Source organism: Podarcis filfolensis (assembly GCF_964270895.1).
Source record: "Podarcis filfolensis genome assembly, chromosome: 9".
NCBI classification, from domain to species: Eukaryota; Metazoa; Chordata; class Lepidosauria; order Squamata; family Lacertidae; genus Podarcis; species Podarcis filfolensis.
The window spans coordinates 77,012,577-77,033,599 of NC_139610.1; the positions used below are offsets into that span (position 1 = coordinate 77,012,577).

At 49.5% G+C, this 21,023-nt stretch overlaps 2 protein-coding genes across 2 annotated transcripts in view; one reads left to right on the forward strand and one right to left on the reverse strand.

Moving 5' to 3' along the window:
* The window catches only part of WDR54 (WD repeat domain 54), a 285,494-nt gene that overhangs the window by 85,122 nt on the left and 179,349 nt on the right, over positions 1–21,023 (forward strand). The gene's annotated exons all lie outside the window — the stretch shown is intronic.
* LOC310742435 (homeobox protein not2-like) lies at positions 4,697–12,369 on the reverse strand. The gene is made up of 3 exons (XM_083571944.1): positions 11,438–12,369; positions 8,869–9,077; positions 4,697–6,983 (listed from the first exon to the last, which is right to left on the reverse strand). The coding sequence occupies exons 1-3, from the start codon at positions 11,739–11,741 to the stop codon at positions 6,825–6,827; spliced, it is 672 nt and encodes a 223-aa protein (XP_083428070.1). The 5' UTR covers positions 11,742–12,369; the 3' UTR covers positions 4,697–6,824.

The window sequence follows — 21,023 nt, forward strand, 5'->3', positions numbered from 1 at the left end:
GGGGAGGCCCAAGAGCCCTGGTTAGGGGCAGGGGGGCTCCTGCAGGAGGACAAAGGTGAGACCCCCCCATACCCCCTTCCAGGCCTGGGTGAAGCAAACTCATTGAAAGCAATGGCAAGACTGGAGAGCTTTGAGCGCAAAGAGGATCACATAATAATAATAATAATAATAATAATAATAATAATAATAATAATAATTTATTATTTATACCCCGCCCATGTGGCTGGGAGGCTTCCAACAAAGTATTAAAATACAGTGGCCTGTTAAACATCAAAAGCTTCCCTAAACAGGGCTGCCTTCAGATGTCTTCTAAAAGTCTGGTAGTTGTTCTTCTCTTTGCCATCTGGTGGGAGGGAGTTCCACAAAGCAGGTGCCACCACCGAGAAGGCCCTCTGCTTGCCAATCATACAATTGGAAGGAATCCCCAGGGTCATCGAGTCCAACCCCCTGCAATGCAGGAATCTCAACTAAAGCATCCAGGAGAGGTGGCCCTACAGGAAAGTAAGAAGAGCTCTGCAGAATCAGGCCCATGGCCCACCTAGTCCAGGATCCTGTTCTCACAGGGGCCAAGCAGATGCCCCAAGGGAAGTCCCCAAGCCCAAGAACTGCCTCTCCAGCACACAGCACAGCCATCACTGGCCCTCTCCTCCACAAGGACTTTGTCCAGTCCTCTTTCCAAGCCACCCAGGTGGGAGGGAGTTCCACAGGCTAACTCTGCCCTGCCTGTAGAAGGTCTTTCTTGTATCTGCCCTGGATTTTCCAACATCCCGCTTCATTCAATGTTCATGACTTCTTCTTCTTCTATTATTTTCAGTTAAAGTGGTACCTCGGGTTACAGACGCTTCAGGTTACAGACTCCGCTAACTCAGAAATAGTACCTTGGGTTAAGAACTTTGCTTCAGGATGAGAACAGAAATCATTCACTGGAGGCGTGGCGGCAGCAGGAGGCCCTATTAGCTAAAGTGGTGCTTCAGGTTAAGAACAGTTTCAGGTTAAGAACTAAAAAGACCCAAATGCTTCAGCCTTTTGCATGTGGCTCAGAGGACAGGAGCCTCCAACCCCCCAGTCCCCCCCCCCGGAAGCCCAGCCCTCGTCTCCTCCCCCTTGGCACCATGTCCCTTGAATCGCGCCAACCTCAACCAGGCGCCCTCGGGATGCTATGAACTACAACTCCCATCAGCCCCAGCGTCATATGGCTGTGCTGTCCGGGGAATGTGATAATTGTCGTCATCCAAAACATCTGAAGGTCACCAGATTGGGGGAGGCTGCTTTCATGTGTGCAGCAAATGTTCTGAATTAGCCTATGCAGTTTATTATTATTATTATTAATTATTATTATTAATAATATACCTCCCTATACCCGGAGGACTTGGGGCGGTTCACAGAATAAAATCAGAATATAAAACCACAAAGCCATAATCAAAATAAAAACGGCGACAACCCAATAACCTCCCCGTGGAACGCCCTCCCATCATATCTCAAGGAAATAAACGACTATTTGCCTTTCAGAAGACATCTGAAGGCAGCCCTGTATCGGGAAGTTTTTAATGCTTGATGTTTTTGTGATGTTTTTAGATATGTTGTGAGCTACCCAGAGTGGCTGGGGAAACCCAGCCAGATGGACGGGGTATAAATAATAATAATAATAATAATAATAATAATAATAATAATTTTATCATCATAATAAAAAACAAACAACACCCCACATTTTAAAAGGGCATAGGATGTCAATCAAATCAGCCAAAGGCCGGGTTAAAAAGGCGCCTAATGTAGAACAAACGTGCCAGGCGAACTTCCCTGGGGAGAGCATTCCACAGACAGGGAGCCACTGTAGAGAAGGCCCCGTTCTCGTCTTGCCACCCTCCTGACCTCTCAAGGAGGCGGCACACGAAGAAGGGCTTCAGAAGATGATCTCAGGGTCCGGGTAGGTCATATGGGGAGAGGCAGGCCTTGAGATCTTGCGGGTGGTTAAAAAGCCCCCCCCCCCCCGTGTCAAACACATTTGCCTTCCAGTTCCTAGCTGTGTTTTCCCCGTTCCAGGATCGTGGCATCTGTCCTGGTGGAAGCTTGTGGGAGACGCTTTCCAGCTGCAAAGGCCCAATTGCACATCTGGGATGCATTCGCAGGTAAAGAGAGCCCTCTGCTGGCGCCATTGTGGAACAGAAACCTGCCTCCTCTTTGGCAGGAAAGGACAATCCCCAGCCCAGAGAATTGCAATTTCACTTTTAAAAACAGCTGGCTATACTTTACCCACAAGAAAGTATTTGGATATGCTAAAGAACAGAGGGCAGGGAATTAACGCCACCTCTCTTAACCGCCGTCATGATTTTGTGAAAAGTGGGGGGGAAACAGAACACCATCCGTGAGGTGGGTAACTGAAATCTGGGACATTGTGTGCTTACCTACAGGGTGAGAAGCAGAGAGGGCAGACAAGAAGACAGTGGATTTATTGAGAAATGGATAATGTACTGGAGTAATAAGTTACAGCAGAGTGTAAACCTATTTGGGTTACTTAGAACCTTGCCATATTAATTATTGTGTTTGATTCCCCCCCCCCCCCTGCATTTGGCATCTGTTAATTACATTTGTTGCATTCTAAATTAATATATATGTGTACATTTCAAAAAGGGAGGGAGGGGAGAGAGAGAGAGAGAGAAGGAAGGAAGGAAGGAAGGAAGGAAGGAAGGAAGGAGGAAGGAAAGGGAGAGAGAGGGAGAGAGGGAGAGAGGGAGAGAGGGAGAGGGGGAGAGAGAAGGAAGGAAGGAAGGAAGGAAAGAAGGAAAGAGAGAGGGAGAGGAAGGAAGGAAGGAAGGAAGGAAGGAAAGAAGGAAAGAGAGAGGGAGAGGAAGGAAGGAAGGAAGGAAGGAAGGAAGGAAGGAAGGAAGGAAGGAAGGAAGGAAAGGGAGAGAGGGAGAGGGGGAGAGAGAAGGAAGGAAGGAAGGAAGGAAGGAAAGAGAGAGAGGGAGGGAGGGAGGGAGGGAGGGAGGATCACTGGAATGGCTCTTTTGCCATCAAAGAGCAGAGCAACCAGGGCAGACTGTGCCTCCTCCACCCCGTTTGTGTTTGTTATAGCTCCTGCCACATAGCCTGTGCCATCCCTCCTCAACGGTGCCCCCCACATCTGCCTCCTCATTGGAAAAGTGTGAATCCTGCCCTATTTTGTCCCAGGGCACAGAATGGCACTGTTCTCAGAGACGCCTGAAGAGCCTGCACTTTCTCCTCCTGGGCCCTCGCTCACAGAATCACAGAACCGTGATTGGAAGGTACCCCCAAAGGCCATCTAGTCCAACCCCCTGTAACACAGGTGAAGAATCCCTGGCAGGTGGGCATCCACTTGGTCCAGACAGCAATCCCACAGCTCCCCAACCTCTCCCAGAGGGCTCCCTCCGCCCCTGCCCAGCTCTGGGGCTGCCATTTAGGGAGGGCCAGGCTGGCTCTGGGACGCGGGTGGCACTGTGGTCTAAACCTAGGGCTTGCCGATCAGAAGGTCGGTGGTTCGAATCCCCGTGACGGGGTGAGCTCCCGTTGCTCGGTCCCTGCTCCTGCCCACCTAGCAGTTCGAAAGCACGTCAAAGTGCAAGTAGATAGATAGGTACCGCTCCGGCGGGAAGGTAAACTGTGTTTCTGTGCACTGCTCTGGCCAGTAAAGTGAGACGAACGCCGCAACCCCAGATTCAGCCATGACTGGACCTAATGGTCAGGGGTCCCTTTAGGCTGGCTCCTATCACCATCACCCCACCTCTGCCTTCAAACTAAAGTTCTCCTTCAGGTGAACTCCCATTTCTGTTCCAGCCAGCGCAAGCGAGCCATGCTCAGATAGAGTTGTCAGATAGGCCCGAGCGTTAAAGATGGAAGTCCAAAGGCACACATCCCTGGAGCTTTTTTTTTAAAAAAAATGCATGATCTGTGATGATAACACCGCTCTGGTTATTATGATGCATAAATAAACGCCCCAGATGCAGTTTTTTAAAATTGCAATTTCATCTTGGACACCTGAGGGAGGAGATGCAGATAACGGAAGCAGGTGTCTCTCGCAGCGCAGCCCTCAGACCATCTCCTCCTTGCATGCTGGCTCTGCTGTCAGTCTGCAGGTGAGTTCACCTGAATATTCTGGCAGGAGGAAGGAAATACACCATGCAAAAGGCACGGGGTGGGAATGAGCTCCTCATCCTCATTTTAGGTGGCCTCAATATGAAAGATAATTTTATCACGGTTTTTAGTTTTTGGTATGTTATGTGTGTTGCAAGCTGCCTTGAGTGCCATTCTGGAAAAAGGCAGGGTAAAAACAAACTTAAAAATAGCAGCATAAGAACACAGGATTATTATAACCATAAACATCCCAAGAGAAAGCAAACAAGTATTTCTATACGCAACAACGGTGGCTAGAGTGTTAACTGCCAAATATTGGAAAGGGGATTCAATACCAAGGAAGGAAGAGTCTGTAAATATGCGGAGCTAGCCAAAACGACAGAAGCAACAAGAAATCACTCAGACTTAAGGGTTAAAAAAGAATGGGATTGTTTCAAAAATTGTATGTGCAAACATGCTTCCCAAATCAAAACTTGGATGTGCCTAGAGTAAATTTCACAAAATAAAAGACGAGTAGAGGAGGTATCCTATATATAAAGAGAAGGTTGAAAGCATACTAGAACACAGTACAAAAGAAAATGAAATAAAGAGAGATGATGAAGCTGGGAAGAGGTAGGGGAAAGTCATTTATTATATTAAGGATGTGAACATGTACAGAAGAATAAATAGACTTTGTACGTAAATGTAGAAGAAAAGATGTTTATCTGTAAATTTTAAAATGCAACTGGGACACACTGGGACAAGACACATGCAGCATGAAAAGTGGAAACAGAGCCACAATTCAAAATACAAGACACCGTAATAATCGGCATGATTTATTATTACACATTTCTATTCCACGGTGCCTTCAAGGCGCTCAAAGTGGCAAACATGCCTTCTCCCCCAGGTCTACTTGACCTTCACAACAACCCTGCGAGGTAGCCTGGCCTGAGAGATCGTGTGTGGCTGAGCCAAAGTCACCCAGTGGCCAGAGCAGCGCACGGAAACGCCGTTTACCTTCCCGCCACAGTGGTACCTATTTATCTACTTGCACTTTGACGTGCTTTTGAACTGCTAGGTTGGCGGGAGCAGGGACCGAGCAACGGGAGCTCACCCCGTCGCGGGGATTCAAACCGCCGACCTTCTGATCAGCAAGTCCTAGGCTCTGTGGTTTAACCCACAGCACCACCCGCATCCCAGTATGTGTCTAGTGAGAGATATAACCTCCATTCGTGTTCACATGTTCCGAAGGCTTTGATGCAGCCCGTAAGTTGCACAGAAACCGATGCTAATTGTGACCTTGGCCCACAGGGGAGAAAGAGCCCTGACCAACATGGGCAGTCAGGTCTCGCACCCGGAACTCAGGTCTTGCTGCCGGTGTGCGCAGGATTGCTGCCGCGCATCGTAGCCATGCTCCCGCGACAGTTGCCACTGGGACAGAACACGATTTGCATATAGAGTTTTTATTTTTCTGCTTTCCTACAAAACCAGATTTTATCGATGGCACAAACACAAAAAACACAAGAGGAAAAAATAAATTAAATTATATCTTTTTCTACTTTAAAAAGTGCAGCTACTGCTATATAAATAAATATCGCGATTCGCGACCGGCCATTTTGCAATGTCTTGCTTTTTTAAGAAAGGAAGAGGCACAATCAGTTATACCCTGAGATTGCCAAGAGACTCTGAATCACCAGTCTGAGGAGTCGGTGGCAAACTTAGCAAGGAAGGGAATGTTTAGGGTTGCGGCTCAGTGGCAGAACATCTGCTAGAAGGAAAAGGTCACGGGTTCAACTCCTGGCATTTCCAGGTACGGCTGGGAATGTTCCCCATCTCAAATCCTGGAAAGTTGCAGTGCAGACAAACCTGAAAATGGTTTGACCTGGTGTAATGTTAATGGGCTACAATTAAACCTTGAGATATTAGATTCAGATTTGAAACATTCAACAAGGTTTGCATTAAGCTCCAGGGCCAGATCTACAGTTTTTGCCCTGGAGGGCAAAGGTCAGCCCTGTTACCCTCTGCCCTGGCACTGGATTCAGGAGGCTTGGCATATAACTCAAAGCTTTGGGTGAGCAAACCAAATCCAACAGCAAGGGCTGCCCATTCACAACACCAAACTAAGCTCTTTAAAATATGTGCTTTCGTGGAGAAAGAACAGCAATGTATAACTGACCTATGGAACTCACTGCCACAGGATTAATTTATACATCATTTCATGGATTCATGGAAGACAATCCTGAGACTGGATACGGGCTGGCTAGTTAAACAGAGCCTCCTTGCTCCAGTGTGTCCTGCTGACCAGCTCCCTGGCGCCATGTTAGTGCCCAGAAGCAGAGGCAGCGAGCAGAGCGCAATGGGTGGAATGCAGCCAAGGGTGTCCACTAGCACAAGGACTTCTGGCTGCGCAATGCAAAATCCCCTGCCGCTCTTCTCCCTGCTGCCCCCACCCAGCTCTGGTCCATGGGGTCTGGGGAATCCCCAGAACAGGATTAGGGGTGCACAGAGACAGAGAAAGCTCTGTTGCACACTCCAAAGTCCTAGCGGAAGCCCTTCGCTGAATGCTGCCCGATGCAGCCAGGCAATGAGTGTGCACGCAAAGAAAGACCAAGACTGGCATCCAAAGGCCGAGACCACCAGCCCCAGTCCCCAGGTGGAGCAGGCAAGGCTCTGGGGGTGTTCATGGGGGCGCCATTAAGTCCTAGCCTTCTGATGAGGCAGATGCAAAGTGGTGTCCTCGGCTGGGGCAGCAACCGCTAGACTTCGATGTCCACGTCCCCCTCCTCGCCACTGTCCTCGTCTGGCAGCCCCCGGGGGCCGGGTTGCGGCCCCCCAAACTGCGAGAGCTTGGCTGCTTTCTGCTCCAGACTCTGCTTCCGCCATTTGATCCTCCTGTTCTGGAACCAGACTTTCACCTGCAAGGCAGAAGGGCAGAAAGTGGAAGGAGGCCGAGCAAGGAACCGATCCTGTCCTGATCCTGACAGCATCCGCGCGCAAGGATGCCCCCCGGTCCCTTCCAACTCTCCTACGAGTCTATGATTCTAACTCCCTCAACTGTTCCTCATCAGGCCTGGCTTCCAGGCCCTTGACCACCTGGGTCTCTCCTTGATACAGGATGCTGCTTCGTAAGAGAGTATAACAATAAAACAAGGAACAAGGTGGTGATACGATGACTGCTGCAATCGACACAAGATCCTATCACCAAGGCAACTATCTGTAAACAAACACTAAACATCCATCAAAATGGCAAAAGTAGTTTCCAAAATAGGTTTTATCTCAAACAATAGCAAACCCAGTAAATAAAGTGTTCCCTTGTAATAATATGTCAATGGTTCAGTGCTGATTTCTTCTTTCCAAAATAGATTTTATCTTGAATAATTGCAAACGCAGCAATAAAGAGTCCACTTGTGACATATCAGTGATTCAGAGCTCCAGTAATCTGACGTTTCGTCGCTAAATGTGGGATGTGATCCATGAGAGGCAGTCAAGGACAACATTCCTTGTGATGCTAGAGAAGACATGCGAGGGAATGTTTGGTCCAGCCAGTCAAAACTTCCTGTTCCTCCTGGCTGGAGCATCCTTCCTTTGCAGGTGACTAAAGGTGGGTGTGACCTTACCTGTCCAGGTAACAAAAGGACAAGTCACGCAGCACACCTCCCTCTTTTTGACTTCCATCTACATTTGACCAGCTAGGACTGCTCTGCTAGCTTCTCAGCTAGAAGCAGCACTGGGATTATTCCCCCATATGGGGTAGATCCACATGTACATATCTGTAACTAAGTCTGCCTTCAGGAATCCAGCTGTGATCTGATGTAAGTAAACTTCTTTTATTGACTTTGAATAAGATTGGGGCGTCTTTATTCTTTTAAGAGGGATTCAAGGGAACTTACTAGGAACGCACAATTCAATCTAAGAGAGACTGAACTGTATAATAGTGAGAGGCTCACACGAGCCTGCAACCAGCTACCTGCTGTGCTGTGTAAAGGGGAATGTAAACTCTGCTAAGTAAGGGAACTTGCTAGTGCAAGTTAGGAAGGATATTAAAGGTAAAGGGACCCCTGACCATTAGGTCCAGTCGTGGCCGACTCTGGGGTTGCGGCGCTCATCTCGCTTTATTGGTTGAGGGAGCCGGCGTACAGCTTCCGGGTCATGTGGCCAGCATGACTAAGCCGCTTCTGGCAAACCAGAGCAGCGCACGGAAACGCCATTTACCTTCCCGCTGGAGCGGTACCTATTTATCTACTTGCACTTTGACGTGCTTTCGAACTGCTAGGTTGGCAGGAGCAGGGACCAAGCAACAGAAGCTCACCCCATGGCGGGGATTCGAACCACCGACCTTCTGATCGGCAAGTCCTAGGCTCTGTGGTTTAATTCACAGTGCCACCTGCATCCCTAGGAAGGATATTGATAAACAATAAATCCTCTCCTGCCACCTTGTTTTTTCCAATAATTTTTATTATTTTTTTCCCAAATATCTTAAACACAATACATTTTAACAATATTATTCTCCTTTAAATCTATATATAGATATAGAAGATATAGATTCTCCTGCCACCCTGAACATTCCCACACTAAAGAGCTTGGTCATCGAGCTTTGTAGTAAATAATATGCAAGAGAAGGCAGTATGTAAACGACTTGAAGCAGGGATACACCTGTCCCCACCTCCACTGGGAGGAGCGCAGAAAGAGGACGATGTCCTTCAGTTTAAATCTCCTTCCTAAGAGAGGGCCGGAGGGGAAGGATGCTGAGCTTCCTCCTGGCCTTGCTGTGTGTGTTTGGGGGGGGGGGGCACTGCCTACCTGGGTTTCTGTGAGGTGCAGGGTGGCGGCCAGGTCCACTCTCTCGTTGCCCACCATGTACTGCTGCTTGAGGAACTCTTTCTCCAGCCGGTCCAGCTGCTCTGGCGTGAAGACGGTGCGCACCCTCTTCATCTTGCAGGGGGCCCCCGATCGCCACGAAAGGGGGGCCCCCAGGGACCCAGCCAGGGCGCAGTGAGCAAACTCCAGCTCTGGAACGGCAAAGGGGGAGACATCCTCGTGACACGGGGGTCAAGGGAAAATACACCACAGGCCAGATTAGCGACTAGCCTGGGAGAAGCTGAGGGGGAGGGAAAGCAGGTATAGAACCACAGACTTGTAGAGTTGGGAGGGTCCCCTGGAGTCATCCAGTCCAACCCCCTGCAATGAGCCCTGAGAAATGCTGGACATCCAAGCTGTGACCCACCCACATCCCCCCTGAATCACATGGCAGCAAGGAATTTGCGGCCGCCTGGTGGGATTTATTTGTCGTAAAACCACTAGCAGGCCAGCTTTCATTTCTAAGCAACACCAAGGCGGCTTGCAGGACCATAAACTGGGCGACACAGAAGAAAGCGTAGCAGTGCCCAGAACTCTGCAGAGATGCTGCCAGTCAGTGCAGGGAATGCTGAGCCACGGATTTATTCTTGCACCCTCCATTCCACCTGCCAAAGAGGATGCAAATCTGCAAATGACATGGTGCATATGCCAAATCTATGCCTTGGGCCCAATCCACGTAAAGTGTTGCAGAATCCCCTTGGCACCCCTGAACCTGATTTCTCTCAGGTGATCCATGGGGCTGGAGACTGGCTCCTGTGGGCATAAGGGGCACAAATAAACTGGTCCCAAACCGTTCAGGGCTTTCGAGGTCTTTAGGGTTTGGGGACCCTTTGAGCCGAATTTGTCATGGCCTTTTAGAACAATAAACTCCTTCCCTGACTTATGAGCTTGGGAAAGAATGGGCAGCCAGCACCACTGGCGCAGAATCGGTGCAATCTGATCCGCCCGCCTGGACCCCAACGCCTTCTGCAGTCCCTGGGCTGCCATTGCTGCAACCAGGAAGGCGTGCCAGAGGCCGGGTCTGCTTTCCCCCAATGAGTCCCAGTTGGGCTTTTGCTGCAGTCATGGACTCACCTGGAGGAAGCCCCATTCAATTCAATACTTTGGAGGAGACACTATTTTCAAAGCAGATTCAAGCACACACCAGCAAATGTATGGCACGTAATTAAGAGGGTTGGGGGAACTTTTTTATTTAATCACTGCATTCCACCTTTTCCCGAAAGGAGCTCTGGGTGGTGTCAGCAGCAGACCTACATTTTGGGGGCCCTGAACCCTGAACTGTTATGGGGCCCCTTCACAACCAGAAAGACTTCAATGGGGTGGTTCCCCGACAGATCATGACACCTTCACAACAGCTGGGCTATCGACTCTCTGACTTGAATGTTGAATTATATACAACAATGTTGAATTATATACAACAAAAAATGTGACTCAAATTGGGTTAACCAAAACTTTTAAGCGATGTGGACTGAATTCGCTTCTCAGGCCCCTCCAGGATTGGGGCCCTGAAGTTTCATTCGTTTCAGAGGAGATCTGCCCTATACATGGTCCTCCCCCTCCTCATTTAATCCGCCCAACAACCCTGTAAGGGAGCCAGTGCCAGATTGACGTATAAGCTAAACAAGCTCTAGCTTAGGGCCCCACAAAAAATTAAAGGAAAAAACCCTGGATGTACATTTCCAAAATATAAGATAAAAAAAACTAATAAAATATAACCTACATACAGCAACAGTGTTTTGTGTTGTGTAGGCTTCTATTTGTTATATACAAATGGCTTTAGATACCTATTAGGTCCATCAATTACCATGTAGCATATATTCAACACAAAAAAACAGTGACAATTCATTGTTGACAAAGGACAGCTGGACATAGAAAGGGCCCCATTACCTTCAGAAGCTGAGGGCCTCATCAAACCTCAATCCGGCCCTGAAGGGAGGTTAGGCTGAGAAAATCACTGGCCCCCAAGGTGACCCTGCAAGTGGGCAATGAACCCTGGTGTTCCAATTCGAGTCACATTTTTTGTTGTATATATTTCAACATTCCCAAAGTCAAGAGAGTCGATAGCCCAGCTGTTGTGAAGGTGTCGTGATCTGTCGGGGAACCACCCCGCTGGTTTGATGAGGTCCCAGTCTGACACAAACCGCTACACCACACCTGGGCCAGAAACCCCTTTCCAAAAAACCTGGACTTTTCCCCTTTCTTGCGATAAGGAAAGTGAGGGGAAATTGCCCTGGGAAGTGAGGAGGGTCGCTCGCTTCCACGCAGCCTCCTCTAACCTCACTCCAAACCCCTCGTCGGGATGGCTGCGCAATAAGCCCCCGGAGGCTACAGGCAGGACGGCTCAACGTTGAGCGTCCAGAGTCAGAGGCAGTCTACACCTGAGCACGGTCCTGAGACGACAGCCCGTCGGGAAAGGCGCCCACCCACTGCCCCCCGCAAGATGCTCGCTCTTAAGCCCGTTCCCACGTGCACGCCTGCCCCGCACTCCCGGGGTCCCCGTCTCGGCTCTCACCTGGCCTCCTGCAGCCGGTCGGGGCGCACTGGCGGGGTTGCAGCGGGAGCAGCGCGGGGGTCCTCTCGCCCAAGCAGACGGCGGGGACCGGCAGGAACCGGAGGGCGCAGCCGAAGCGCAGCGCGCCCGGGGAGGCGGCGGCGGCCCAGACGCTGGCCCCGGGCGCGCTCCGACGGGGCGGCTCCGGCTTGGCCAGCAGCGACTCGATGTCGAAGCGGCTCCGCGGCGGAGGGACCGGGTCCCGGGTGGCCTCGACGGCCGGCTCTCCCAGCGCCGAGAAGAGCAGCGGCCGGCTCTGCAACATGCTGGCGACGGGGCGGGCCGGAGAGGTGGCCCAGCCGCGGGCGACGGGGGCTTTATAGGGCGGCCCCGTCCAGCCCGGAGGGCGTGGCCCGGGCCGGGGATGAAGCCTCCGGTGCCGCGCCGTCGAGGAAACCCCCCCTCGGCTGCTCCCTGCCGCGCCGTCGGGCTTGGCTTCCTCTCTTCGACGAGGCGGTCGGAGGAGACGCCTCTGGCGCGCAAATCCGGCCGCAGCCCGGCGCCCCCGGCAGACCCCCTCTCTCCGCCCCGAGCGGCTAGCCCGACGGCCACCCTGTCGGCACTGTTGCTTTTCCCGGACGGGCAGCCGCTAGACTGTAGGCTCCGCGGGGCAGGGACCTGCGTCCCCTTCGCCAGCCCCCAGAAGCGAGTCAGGAAGGGAGGGCTGTCGTCTGGATGTTGTGGTTGCCGCGTACCGTGTTGCAAAACTTGCGCTCACGGCATGCATTTCCATGGGTCTACTTCGAGTAAGCGCCGCCGGAGTTGCCCTGTAAAGCACCTTGCGCCCCCGTGGCACCCCCAGAACAAGGGCCGGGACTAGAGCAGTCGGCCTTTGAGTGCTAACTGCACCCGCCTGGTTGGCACCCGGCATCCTGGTTGCCTTTCCTAGAATCACGGAATTGCAGAGATGGAAGGGGGCTCTAGGGGTCATCTAGTCCAACCCCCTGCAAGGCAGGAGTCACAAGGAAAGCATGCAGGCCCTGCGCTCTAACCCGGATTTTGTAAGGGCCCAACGTGTAATAATAATAATAATAATTTATTATTTATACCCCACCCATCTGGCTGGGTTTCCCCAGCCCCAGTTGGGCGGCTTCCAACTGAATATTAAAAACAATACAGCATCAGACATTAAAAACATCCCTAAACAGGGCCGCCTTCGGTTGTCTTTTAAAAGTAAAATAGTTGTTTATTGCCTTGGCATCTGCTGTAGGTGTTCGGAGGCTGCTGAGAGGTGATTCAGACTTATTGGGGGTGTTACTGTTTTATTTTTGTTCTTATTTTTATTATGCATTTTGTGTTTTCTATATTGTAATTTTAGGCAGTGGACCTCCCTGAGATCTATGAATGATGGGCAGTACAACACATTAAATAAATACTAAATAGCCACGTTTCTTGCCATCCTCTTTGTTCTTTGCCACCCCAGTGACGTCCTTGTTGGCAACTTAGGAATATTGGAGACAAATGAGCAAAAACAACTGAGGTCACAAAAGTGGTTATTAAGGTGTCAACACCGTCAGCTTGTTTTCCACAATGGGCCAGAACATTTTTGTAGCCTTATTAAAGCCTCTGGCTAGGCTGAATAGGACTTACTCTCAAGTAAATGTGCCCAGAACTACAAGGCAGGTGGTGCAATGTTATATCTAGTTATTCAGATTTATGTCCCTCTACATTCAGTGGAGTTTCCTACTCCCGGGAAAATGTGCACTGACTTTCGGCTGGTGTGTTTGCACAGAAATAAGTTTCATAACCTGGTTGGTTTTTAAGGTGATTTACACCAGGGACTGATATGCTCAAAGAAGCATTCCACTACCTTGTTAAGACACATAACTAAAGCTTTGCAGTGCATCAGGGAAAAACAAAAACCTGATCTCTGTTTGCCAATTAGCCATTTAACATTTGAGAATTGCAGGCATCAATGGCCTATCAGCAGAATTTCAAGGTTTTAGATCTGCATAGTGATCCTATTAAAGAGTCAGCTAATGGAAAAGGGATTGCGGGAAGATAATGAATGGAGGTTGGATTAAGGAGGGCGGGGGGGGGGGCCTGGCGCAGCTCCCCAAATAGGGGCCTCATTCCCACAAAAAGGAACACATGGAAAACAACGCCACAAAATGAGACGGGCAGTATTTTAAATACTCGCAGATTTATTAGTGCGCAAGCTTTCATGCGCTGCAAAAATACTGTGCAGTTTCACACTCAAAACTCAATGCATAAGTAGTTTTGCTGGCCTCCAGCCTTGGGCCAGTCACCCGACTCCCACCCTATCCTACCTCACAAGGCTGTTGGGAAGATAGAGGAAGTTGGTAGGAATGGCTGCGAGGCTCTTCATTCTTTTTTGCTTTTGAGGTCAGTCTTTCTCTTAATCGCTCAGTAACAAAACCTAGCAGCAGCCGCAAAATTAAAAGACGCCTGCTTCTTGGGAGGAAAGCAATGACAAACCTAGGCAGCATCTTAAAAAGCAGAGACATCACCTTGCCAACAAAGGTCCGTATAGTTCAAGCTCTGGTTTTCCCAGTAGTGTTGTATGGAAGTGAGAGCTGGACCATCAAGAAGGCTGATCGCCAAAGAATGGATGCTTTTGAATTCTGGTGCTGGAGGAGACTCTGGAGAGTCCCATTGACTGCAAGAAGATCAAACCTCTCCATTCTGAAGGAAATCAGCCCTGAGTGCTCACTGAAAGGACAGATCCTGAAGCTGAGGCTCCAAGACTTTGGCCACCTCATGAGAAGAGAAGACTCCCTAGAAAAGACCCTGATGTTGGGAAAGATGGAGGGCACAAGGAGAAGGGGACGACGGAGGACGAGATGGTGGGACAGTGTTCTCGAAGCTACCAGCATGAGTTTGACAAAACTGCGGGAGGCAGTGGAAGACAGGAGTGCCTGGCATGCTCTGGTCCAGGGGGTCATGAAGAGTCGGACACGACTAAAGGACTCAACAACAACAACAAAACCTAACCAAAAGAACCTCTCCCACTTTTCTGTGTTCTGCCGCAATAGCATAACCAGTGGGGGAACTAAGAGGGTTTTTTAATGGTTATGGAGCAATCTGACAAACAAATTAGTTGTGTTATGTTGTTTGGTCTTATGCCCCTTTTTGTAAACATAGTGGGCTGTCGGTACTGTATTTAAGTTCAGAACCATTTTGTCCCTTAAAAGGAACCCAGGGCTGCACCTACTCAGCTGGGAGTACGGCCCATCAAACCTCAGACACCCACATTTGGTCCTGCCCTGGGAAGATGCACCAGGGTCCCCCAGGCTGCTACCAACCCAGAGAAGTGCTGGATTTTACCCCACGTTCTGCAGCGTTCCTGGAAAACAGCAGTAACATTGCGTGGGGTTATTTATTATTCTTTATATATTTATATACAACTTCATGCAAGCCACATTTTACAAACAATACAGAACAACAAACCCCTGTGTTGCAAACTTAACACAACAAACAACACAAGCAACATGGGGACCAGTATACTAGATAGCACTGCAATTCTTATTGCATAATATACATGTTTTAGTACAACAAAAACAACAACAAAATGTGTACACTTGTAAATTCTCTAAGATATTTGAAATCAAATGAACACACGTCTGTTGATCTTTTAAAGTCTGTAGAAGTATAATAAGTCTATAGCTGAAACAAAGTAATAGATGCTATCCTGTGGGCTGAGCGGTAAAACTTTTTAGGCGTTCAGGTGCGGAAGTAGTAAGTGAACAACAACGCAGGACAGTGATCCCGGATAATCTGACTGTTTTGCTGGAATCTTCTTCAGCACAACCCATAGATTAGGAAAATGCACAAGTAAATTAAAGGAGCAGAACTTTGGGACCCCCCTTGATCTCTCTCACACACCCAGTTTCCATGCAAAAGATGCCCCAAGCGCAAAAGCAACCTCAGGCGATGGCTTGGAGCACCAATATTTATTTTAGGGGTGCCAGGGACCCCTGCCCTGACCCGAGATGTGCCCCACATCCCAACGGTCTTCCAGAATGCTTCTTCTAGGTCACAAGGTGCAGGGGCTGGGAGGCTGCGGAAATGCCCTGGAAAAGCCGCCCCCCCCCAACAAACACACACCCTGCGAGGACATCTTTATCCTCCTGGCCGTTGAGGGCACCTGTTCCCTGCCCCTTCTCCGTGGGGAGTCTGGGGGGCCCGGGAGAGAAAGGGGGGCAGGCTAGGTGTGAAATTTCTCATGGGCCAAGAAGGTGGATGCTACCAGCTGGGTGCCTCGCTGGGGGGAGGCGAAGGCGAAATCTGGGATTGGGGGGGCACATTCTTGGGGGGGAGGAACTCTGCAATGGGGAGGTGGGCCAAAATAGGGCTTTGTAGGGCCGAGGATTGTAAAATGCTCTCTTCTCCTTTCCTCAATGGGGAACAAGGCCCCGCTCCATCTAATAGTCATTAGCATCAATTAGAAGCGTTTGAAGTGGCCTGAGCATCTTTGTCTTCCTGCAGCAAAACAGAGCTCCTTTCAGGCGTCCCATCACCATAACATCTGGAGCCAGGAGAGACAGCTTCCTTGGTCCTCAGAGTCCCTTTCATCTCTTGTCAAGGTGCCTGGAATGTTAATGCGCCCCTATTCTTTCGGCTGAACCACCAGGAAATGCTTTTCACTCCTGGACACTTTGCTGGGGGGGGGGAGTTGTTGTTTATAAAAAGCGGGGCTTGTTGCTTGAAGGTCTCCTCTCCAAAAGGAGGAGAATGAAGGGGGGCAGGCTCTCCCCCTTCCTTCCTCCAAGGTGGGGTGGGGTGAGCGCAGGCCTGGCCCCCCCCTCCTGCGGCAAGACAAGCCCCCCTGGGTCTCTGCCCCATCTCTCCAGCGCAGGTGGCCCAGCTTGCTGGCTCCTGTGAGATTTCCCACATCGTTACCAGGGGGTGAAAATCCCCAGCTTTTTAAAAGGACACATTAGCCAAGCACACAACACTAATTTGAGGGGGGGGCGCTCATTAATCAGCCCAGGAGGGAGAACCTTTGGCTTGGGGGGGGGCAGGAGTCGCTTTCGGCCTCTAGGTATCTCTCCAGCCCCATAAAGCAAAGTTGGAAAGTTTAACAGCAGCAGACCTGAATATACCTCCCCATAAGGTCTCTTTTCCCCCAGCTGGCCCAAGACAGCCCTGGGGACTTCGGATGACAGGCAGTATATTTTAAAAACAATATTAATATCCCAGCTCAGTCACTGAAATCACCTGCAGGAGCCTCCTGAGTCATTGCCTGAGTTGGTGAGGCTCATTTGACAACAATGAGAAGCTGAGCCCTTCCTGCTATAGGCCCAGTCCCTTGGAACTCTCTGCCACTGGAGATTCAGCAGGCGCCTCCTGTGCCAACTTTTACAGGCCTGCTGAAAGCTTTTCTATCCCGCCAGGCCATTTAAAAGTACATCCTTCACCATGATTAATTGATGCCTGATTTTACTTTCTTTAATTGTTGTTATTGTGTTGCTTTATGCATTTTTTCTAAACCACTTTGATCATTTTTAATGAAATAGTTTTTAATGAATTTTATTAAATTCATTCAAATTGTGTATTTGAAGAAGTGTGCATGCACACCAAAGCTTATACCCAGAACAAAGTTGGTCTCTAAGGTGCTACTGGACAATGTTTTAATTTTTTAAATTTATTTCGAACGCGTCAGACCAACACGGCTACCTACCTGAACCTATTAATCTACCCTTTCAACATTTTCAGCCAATGAATGAAGGCATAACTTTTTTTTGGTTTTCATATCATTATAGAATCATAAAGACAAATGATCAATAGCAAGAACGGTTCATAATCTATCTGACCAAAGGCAGGTCGTACAAAATCTAAACTTATTAAATAATAGCACCCAATCTAAGATCATGACATCCATATTTCTCTAGACGGCGCTGGGAGAGAGCCCTGTAAATCTGAAACTATATGAAATAAAATCTCACCACACTGAGTAGAGAGGACCAGAATTTATTTATTTATAAAAATATTTGTATACCACTGTGCCATAAAAAAATGAAAGTGGTTTATAATCATGCAAAGAACCATACAATAAAAACCATAACAAAATTTTAATCAGATATCAGTTGACAATTGTGGGGGACGTGCTCTTAATTGCCAGCAGAGGCCAGGCGGAATAGAGAAGTTTTCAGCAGGCATTTAAAAGGTTGGCTCAGGATGCGCCTGCTGAATCTCAAGTGGCAGGGAGTTCCATAGGACTGGGCCCATGACCCAAAGGGCTGGGTTTCTCTTTGTTGTCAAATGAGCTTTGCCAACACGGAGAACGATTAGCGATGCTCCTGCAGGCGATCTCGGCAATTATAAGGTTTCAGGCACGGTTTAGTTGATAGAGCATGAGACTCTCCGGGACACGGGTTCGAATCCCATGTTGGGTGAAAAATTCTTGCACTGCAGCGGGGCTGGACTAGATGACCCATGTGGTCCCTTCCAGCTCTAGAGTTCTGTGCTTCTGTGAAGTAACCTGGACCCGGAGACTTAGAACTTATGGGTCTCCCTGACCCTTGCAATAACTAATTTCCAGAGAGTTTCTATACAGTGGGTTTTTTAAACTGTATTGTAAGCAAAATGGAGGCTTCTCTCCTCCCCCCCTCCTGCCCCCCTCCCAATGGAATTATTGCACAGGATGCTCTGATTATCAGGTGCTAATGAGACCAGCAGGTGGGAGGGGGGAAAGGGAATCTCCCAGGCTTTCCAAAGCCATCAGCCTTGACAGTGGATTTCTCAAAGCTGCCTGGTTTGTGTATTGCCTGTCTGGGTCTGGAGGGCTGAAAAACAAGCCCCCCCCCCCATCCTAGAATAGCCTGGCCCTTATCCTCTTGTCCTTTCTTTGCTCTCCCTGGATCCTCTGGGAGCAAGGGTGGGGTAGCCATTAATTAATTAGTTAATTAAGTTAGCTGGTTAGTTAATTCAAGGCCAGAAGTCCCTGACCTCTCCCTCTTCCCTTGGCATTCTGCCCTGGAATAAAGGGGCTGGCATTTTTAAGTCCATTAACTCTTGAGACGGGATCCCTCCCGCCAGAGATCCAGGGTAGATAGATAGATAATTTATTACAGCCAGAGACCAGCTTATAAAACACAGTAACAGAAGGAAAACAAACAATTAAAACAATGTACAACAATAAGTTTAAAAACAATGTACAACAATAAACTACCGCAGGGAGCTGACCCAGAGTCACCCATAGATCCGAGTTGGGGGATTTTCTTAACAAACTAGTTTGAGTTGGGAGATGGTCTGCGCCTGCAGACCTATATACAGAATCTGGCGACCATCCAGAATCTTTGCCTAACAGGAAAAGGTCAACTTTTTGCTTTTCCGGGAGGTCAACGAGCCTCACCAGCAGGGGATCAATGGTCTCACTCGGTGCCTCTTCACAGAAGGGACATCTAAAGAACAAGTGCTCTGGGCTTCCTATCTCCCCCAATGAACAGGCGCAAAGTCTCTGAGCATATGGGACTTTTCCAAAGGCTCCTTCCAGGACCCGCGAGGGCAGAGCCAAGCTTCCGGCGAGCGTAAAGGCTCTTCTTGCATTTTTAGATACGAGAAAGAAGAGATATGCTGCCGGTGCAGCTATATCTCTCTCGATTTCTCCAATTTTATAGTCGGGGCACCTTGCGCAGTCCCGTTGTCTCTCGGTGTCTGTGATTCTTTGCCTGACCGTGGCTTTTGCCTGGCCCAACCCCAGACTTAGAAGGGCTTGAGGGGCAAAACCCAGTTTCTGAAGGGTGTTCAGGACTGCCAGCCTGACTGGAACTGGTTGCAGAGGATCAGCGGGGCTATTCGTCAGGGGAGTAGATTCAATGTCAGCCATTTGTAGATTGATGTTAGGCAGAGATCCAGGGTGGAAATGGAATCTTTCTCCCTCTGGCTGACAACTGATACAGCTTGATTTATTTAATGACTGCAGGTTATCACCAAACCCTCAGCATATTGAAGGAAGCGTGAAATAGCTCCTGCTCACCCACTCAAGCCCCACTGGGGAGACTTCAGTGAAACCCCTAATGCCAGCCAGGCAGGGGCAGAAACACTAGGAAGGGCTTTCTGAGAATATGGGGACAAGGGTGGCGCTGTGGTCTAAAACCAGGCATCCTCAACCTCGGCCCTCCAGATGTTTGGGACTACAATTCCCATCATCCCTGACCACTGGTCCTGCCAGCTAGGGATCATGGGAGTTGTAGGCCAAAAATATCTGGAGGGCTGAGGTTGAGGAAGCCTGGTCGAATCTCTGCAATGGGGTGAGCTCCCGTTGCTTAGTCCCAGCTCCTGCCAACCGAGCAGTTTGAAAGCACACTAGAGCAAGTTAGATAAATAGGTACCACTGTGGCGGGAAGGTAAATGGCATTTCCATGCACTCTGATTTCCGTCATGGTTTCCCGTTGCGCCAGAAGCAGTTTAGTCCTGCTGGCCACATGACCTGGAAAGCCGTCTGTGGACAAACGCCGGCTCCCTTGGCCTGAAAGCGAGATAATAATAAGGAGTTTTATTTATAAGAAGTTTTATTTATACCCTGCTCTCCCCAGCCAAGACTGGGCTCAGGGCAGCTAACACCAGGTATAAAAACAATTGATTAAAATACAACATAAAACCAAGATTAAAACACAACATTAAAATGAAGCCTCATTTCAGTAGAAACTCAAATCAAAAACTTTTTGGGGATGAAAACGTCAAATCTTCACCAAGGCCAGCTATCCAGACTGGTCCTACGTGGGCCAGAAAAAAGCCAGGGAAGTCCCCAAATAGGAGATGAGTGCCACAACTCCAGAGTCGCCTTTGACTGGACTAAACCATCCAGGGGTCCTTTACCTTTACCTATGGGGTGTTTGACAGTGGAACTGACTCAGAGGTTCTTAAATGGAGGTTGACTGGTCGCCTGTCAGGGATGCTTTAGTTGAGATTCCTGCATTGCAGTGGGCTGGACTAGATGACCCCTGGGTCCCTTCCAGCGCTACAGGTCTAGGTTTCTAAGTGTTCTGCCCCCCCCCCATGCCTGCTTCCTTGCACATCTATGCTCCTGCCCATGGGCTGCCTGCATTTCCATGGAGTCATGGGCATAGCCAAGGGGGAGCGGGGGCCCCCATCAGTAAAAATCAATAAAAATGCATAGCAAACTCAGGTTCTGCCCCAACCACAACAAAAATCCTGGCTACGCCCATGCATGGGAGTGTATAAAATTGGGAGTTGAGCAGGCCCCTCCTCTGGAACTTAATTAATTAAATTAGGGGGGATTAATTGGGGATGTACACCATGGCTGCAGATTTGGCAGGAGTACAGTCGGCTGGTGCTGGCGAGGGGGGGGGGCCTAATCCCAGGGGTGCCTTCCATTCTGTCTCCCTCTCCGCATCTCCCCCCATCTAATTGGGATACTAATGACCAGGGGAAAGTTCCAAGACGGGTTCCCAGACTCCCCCCTCGCCGGCAAATGAGCGGCCACAATAGGATCACAAATTGCGGGGGGACTCAATCGCATCAGCGGCGGGGCTGCGCGGGGATTTATCTCTGGGCCCCAACAATGACGGTGCGCTCTTAATCGCCGCAGCAAAGGGGCCGCTGGGGAGCAGAGCAGCCC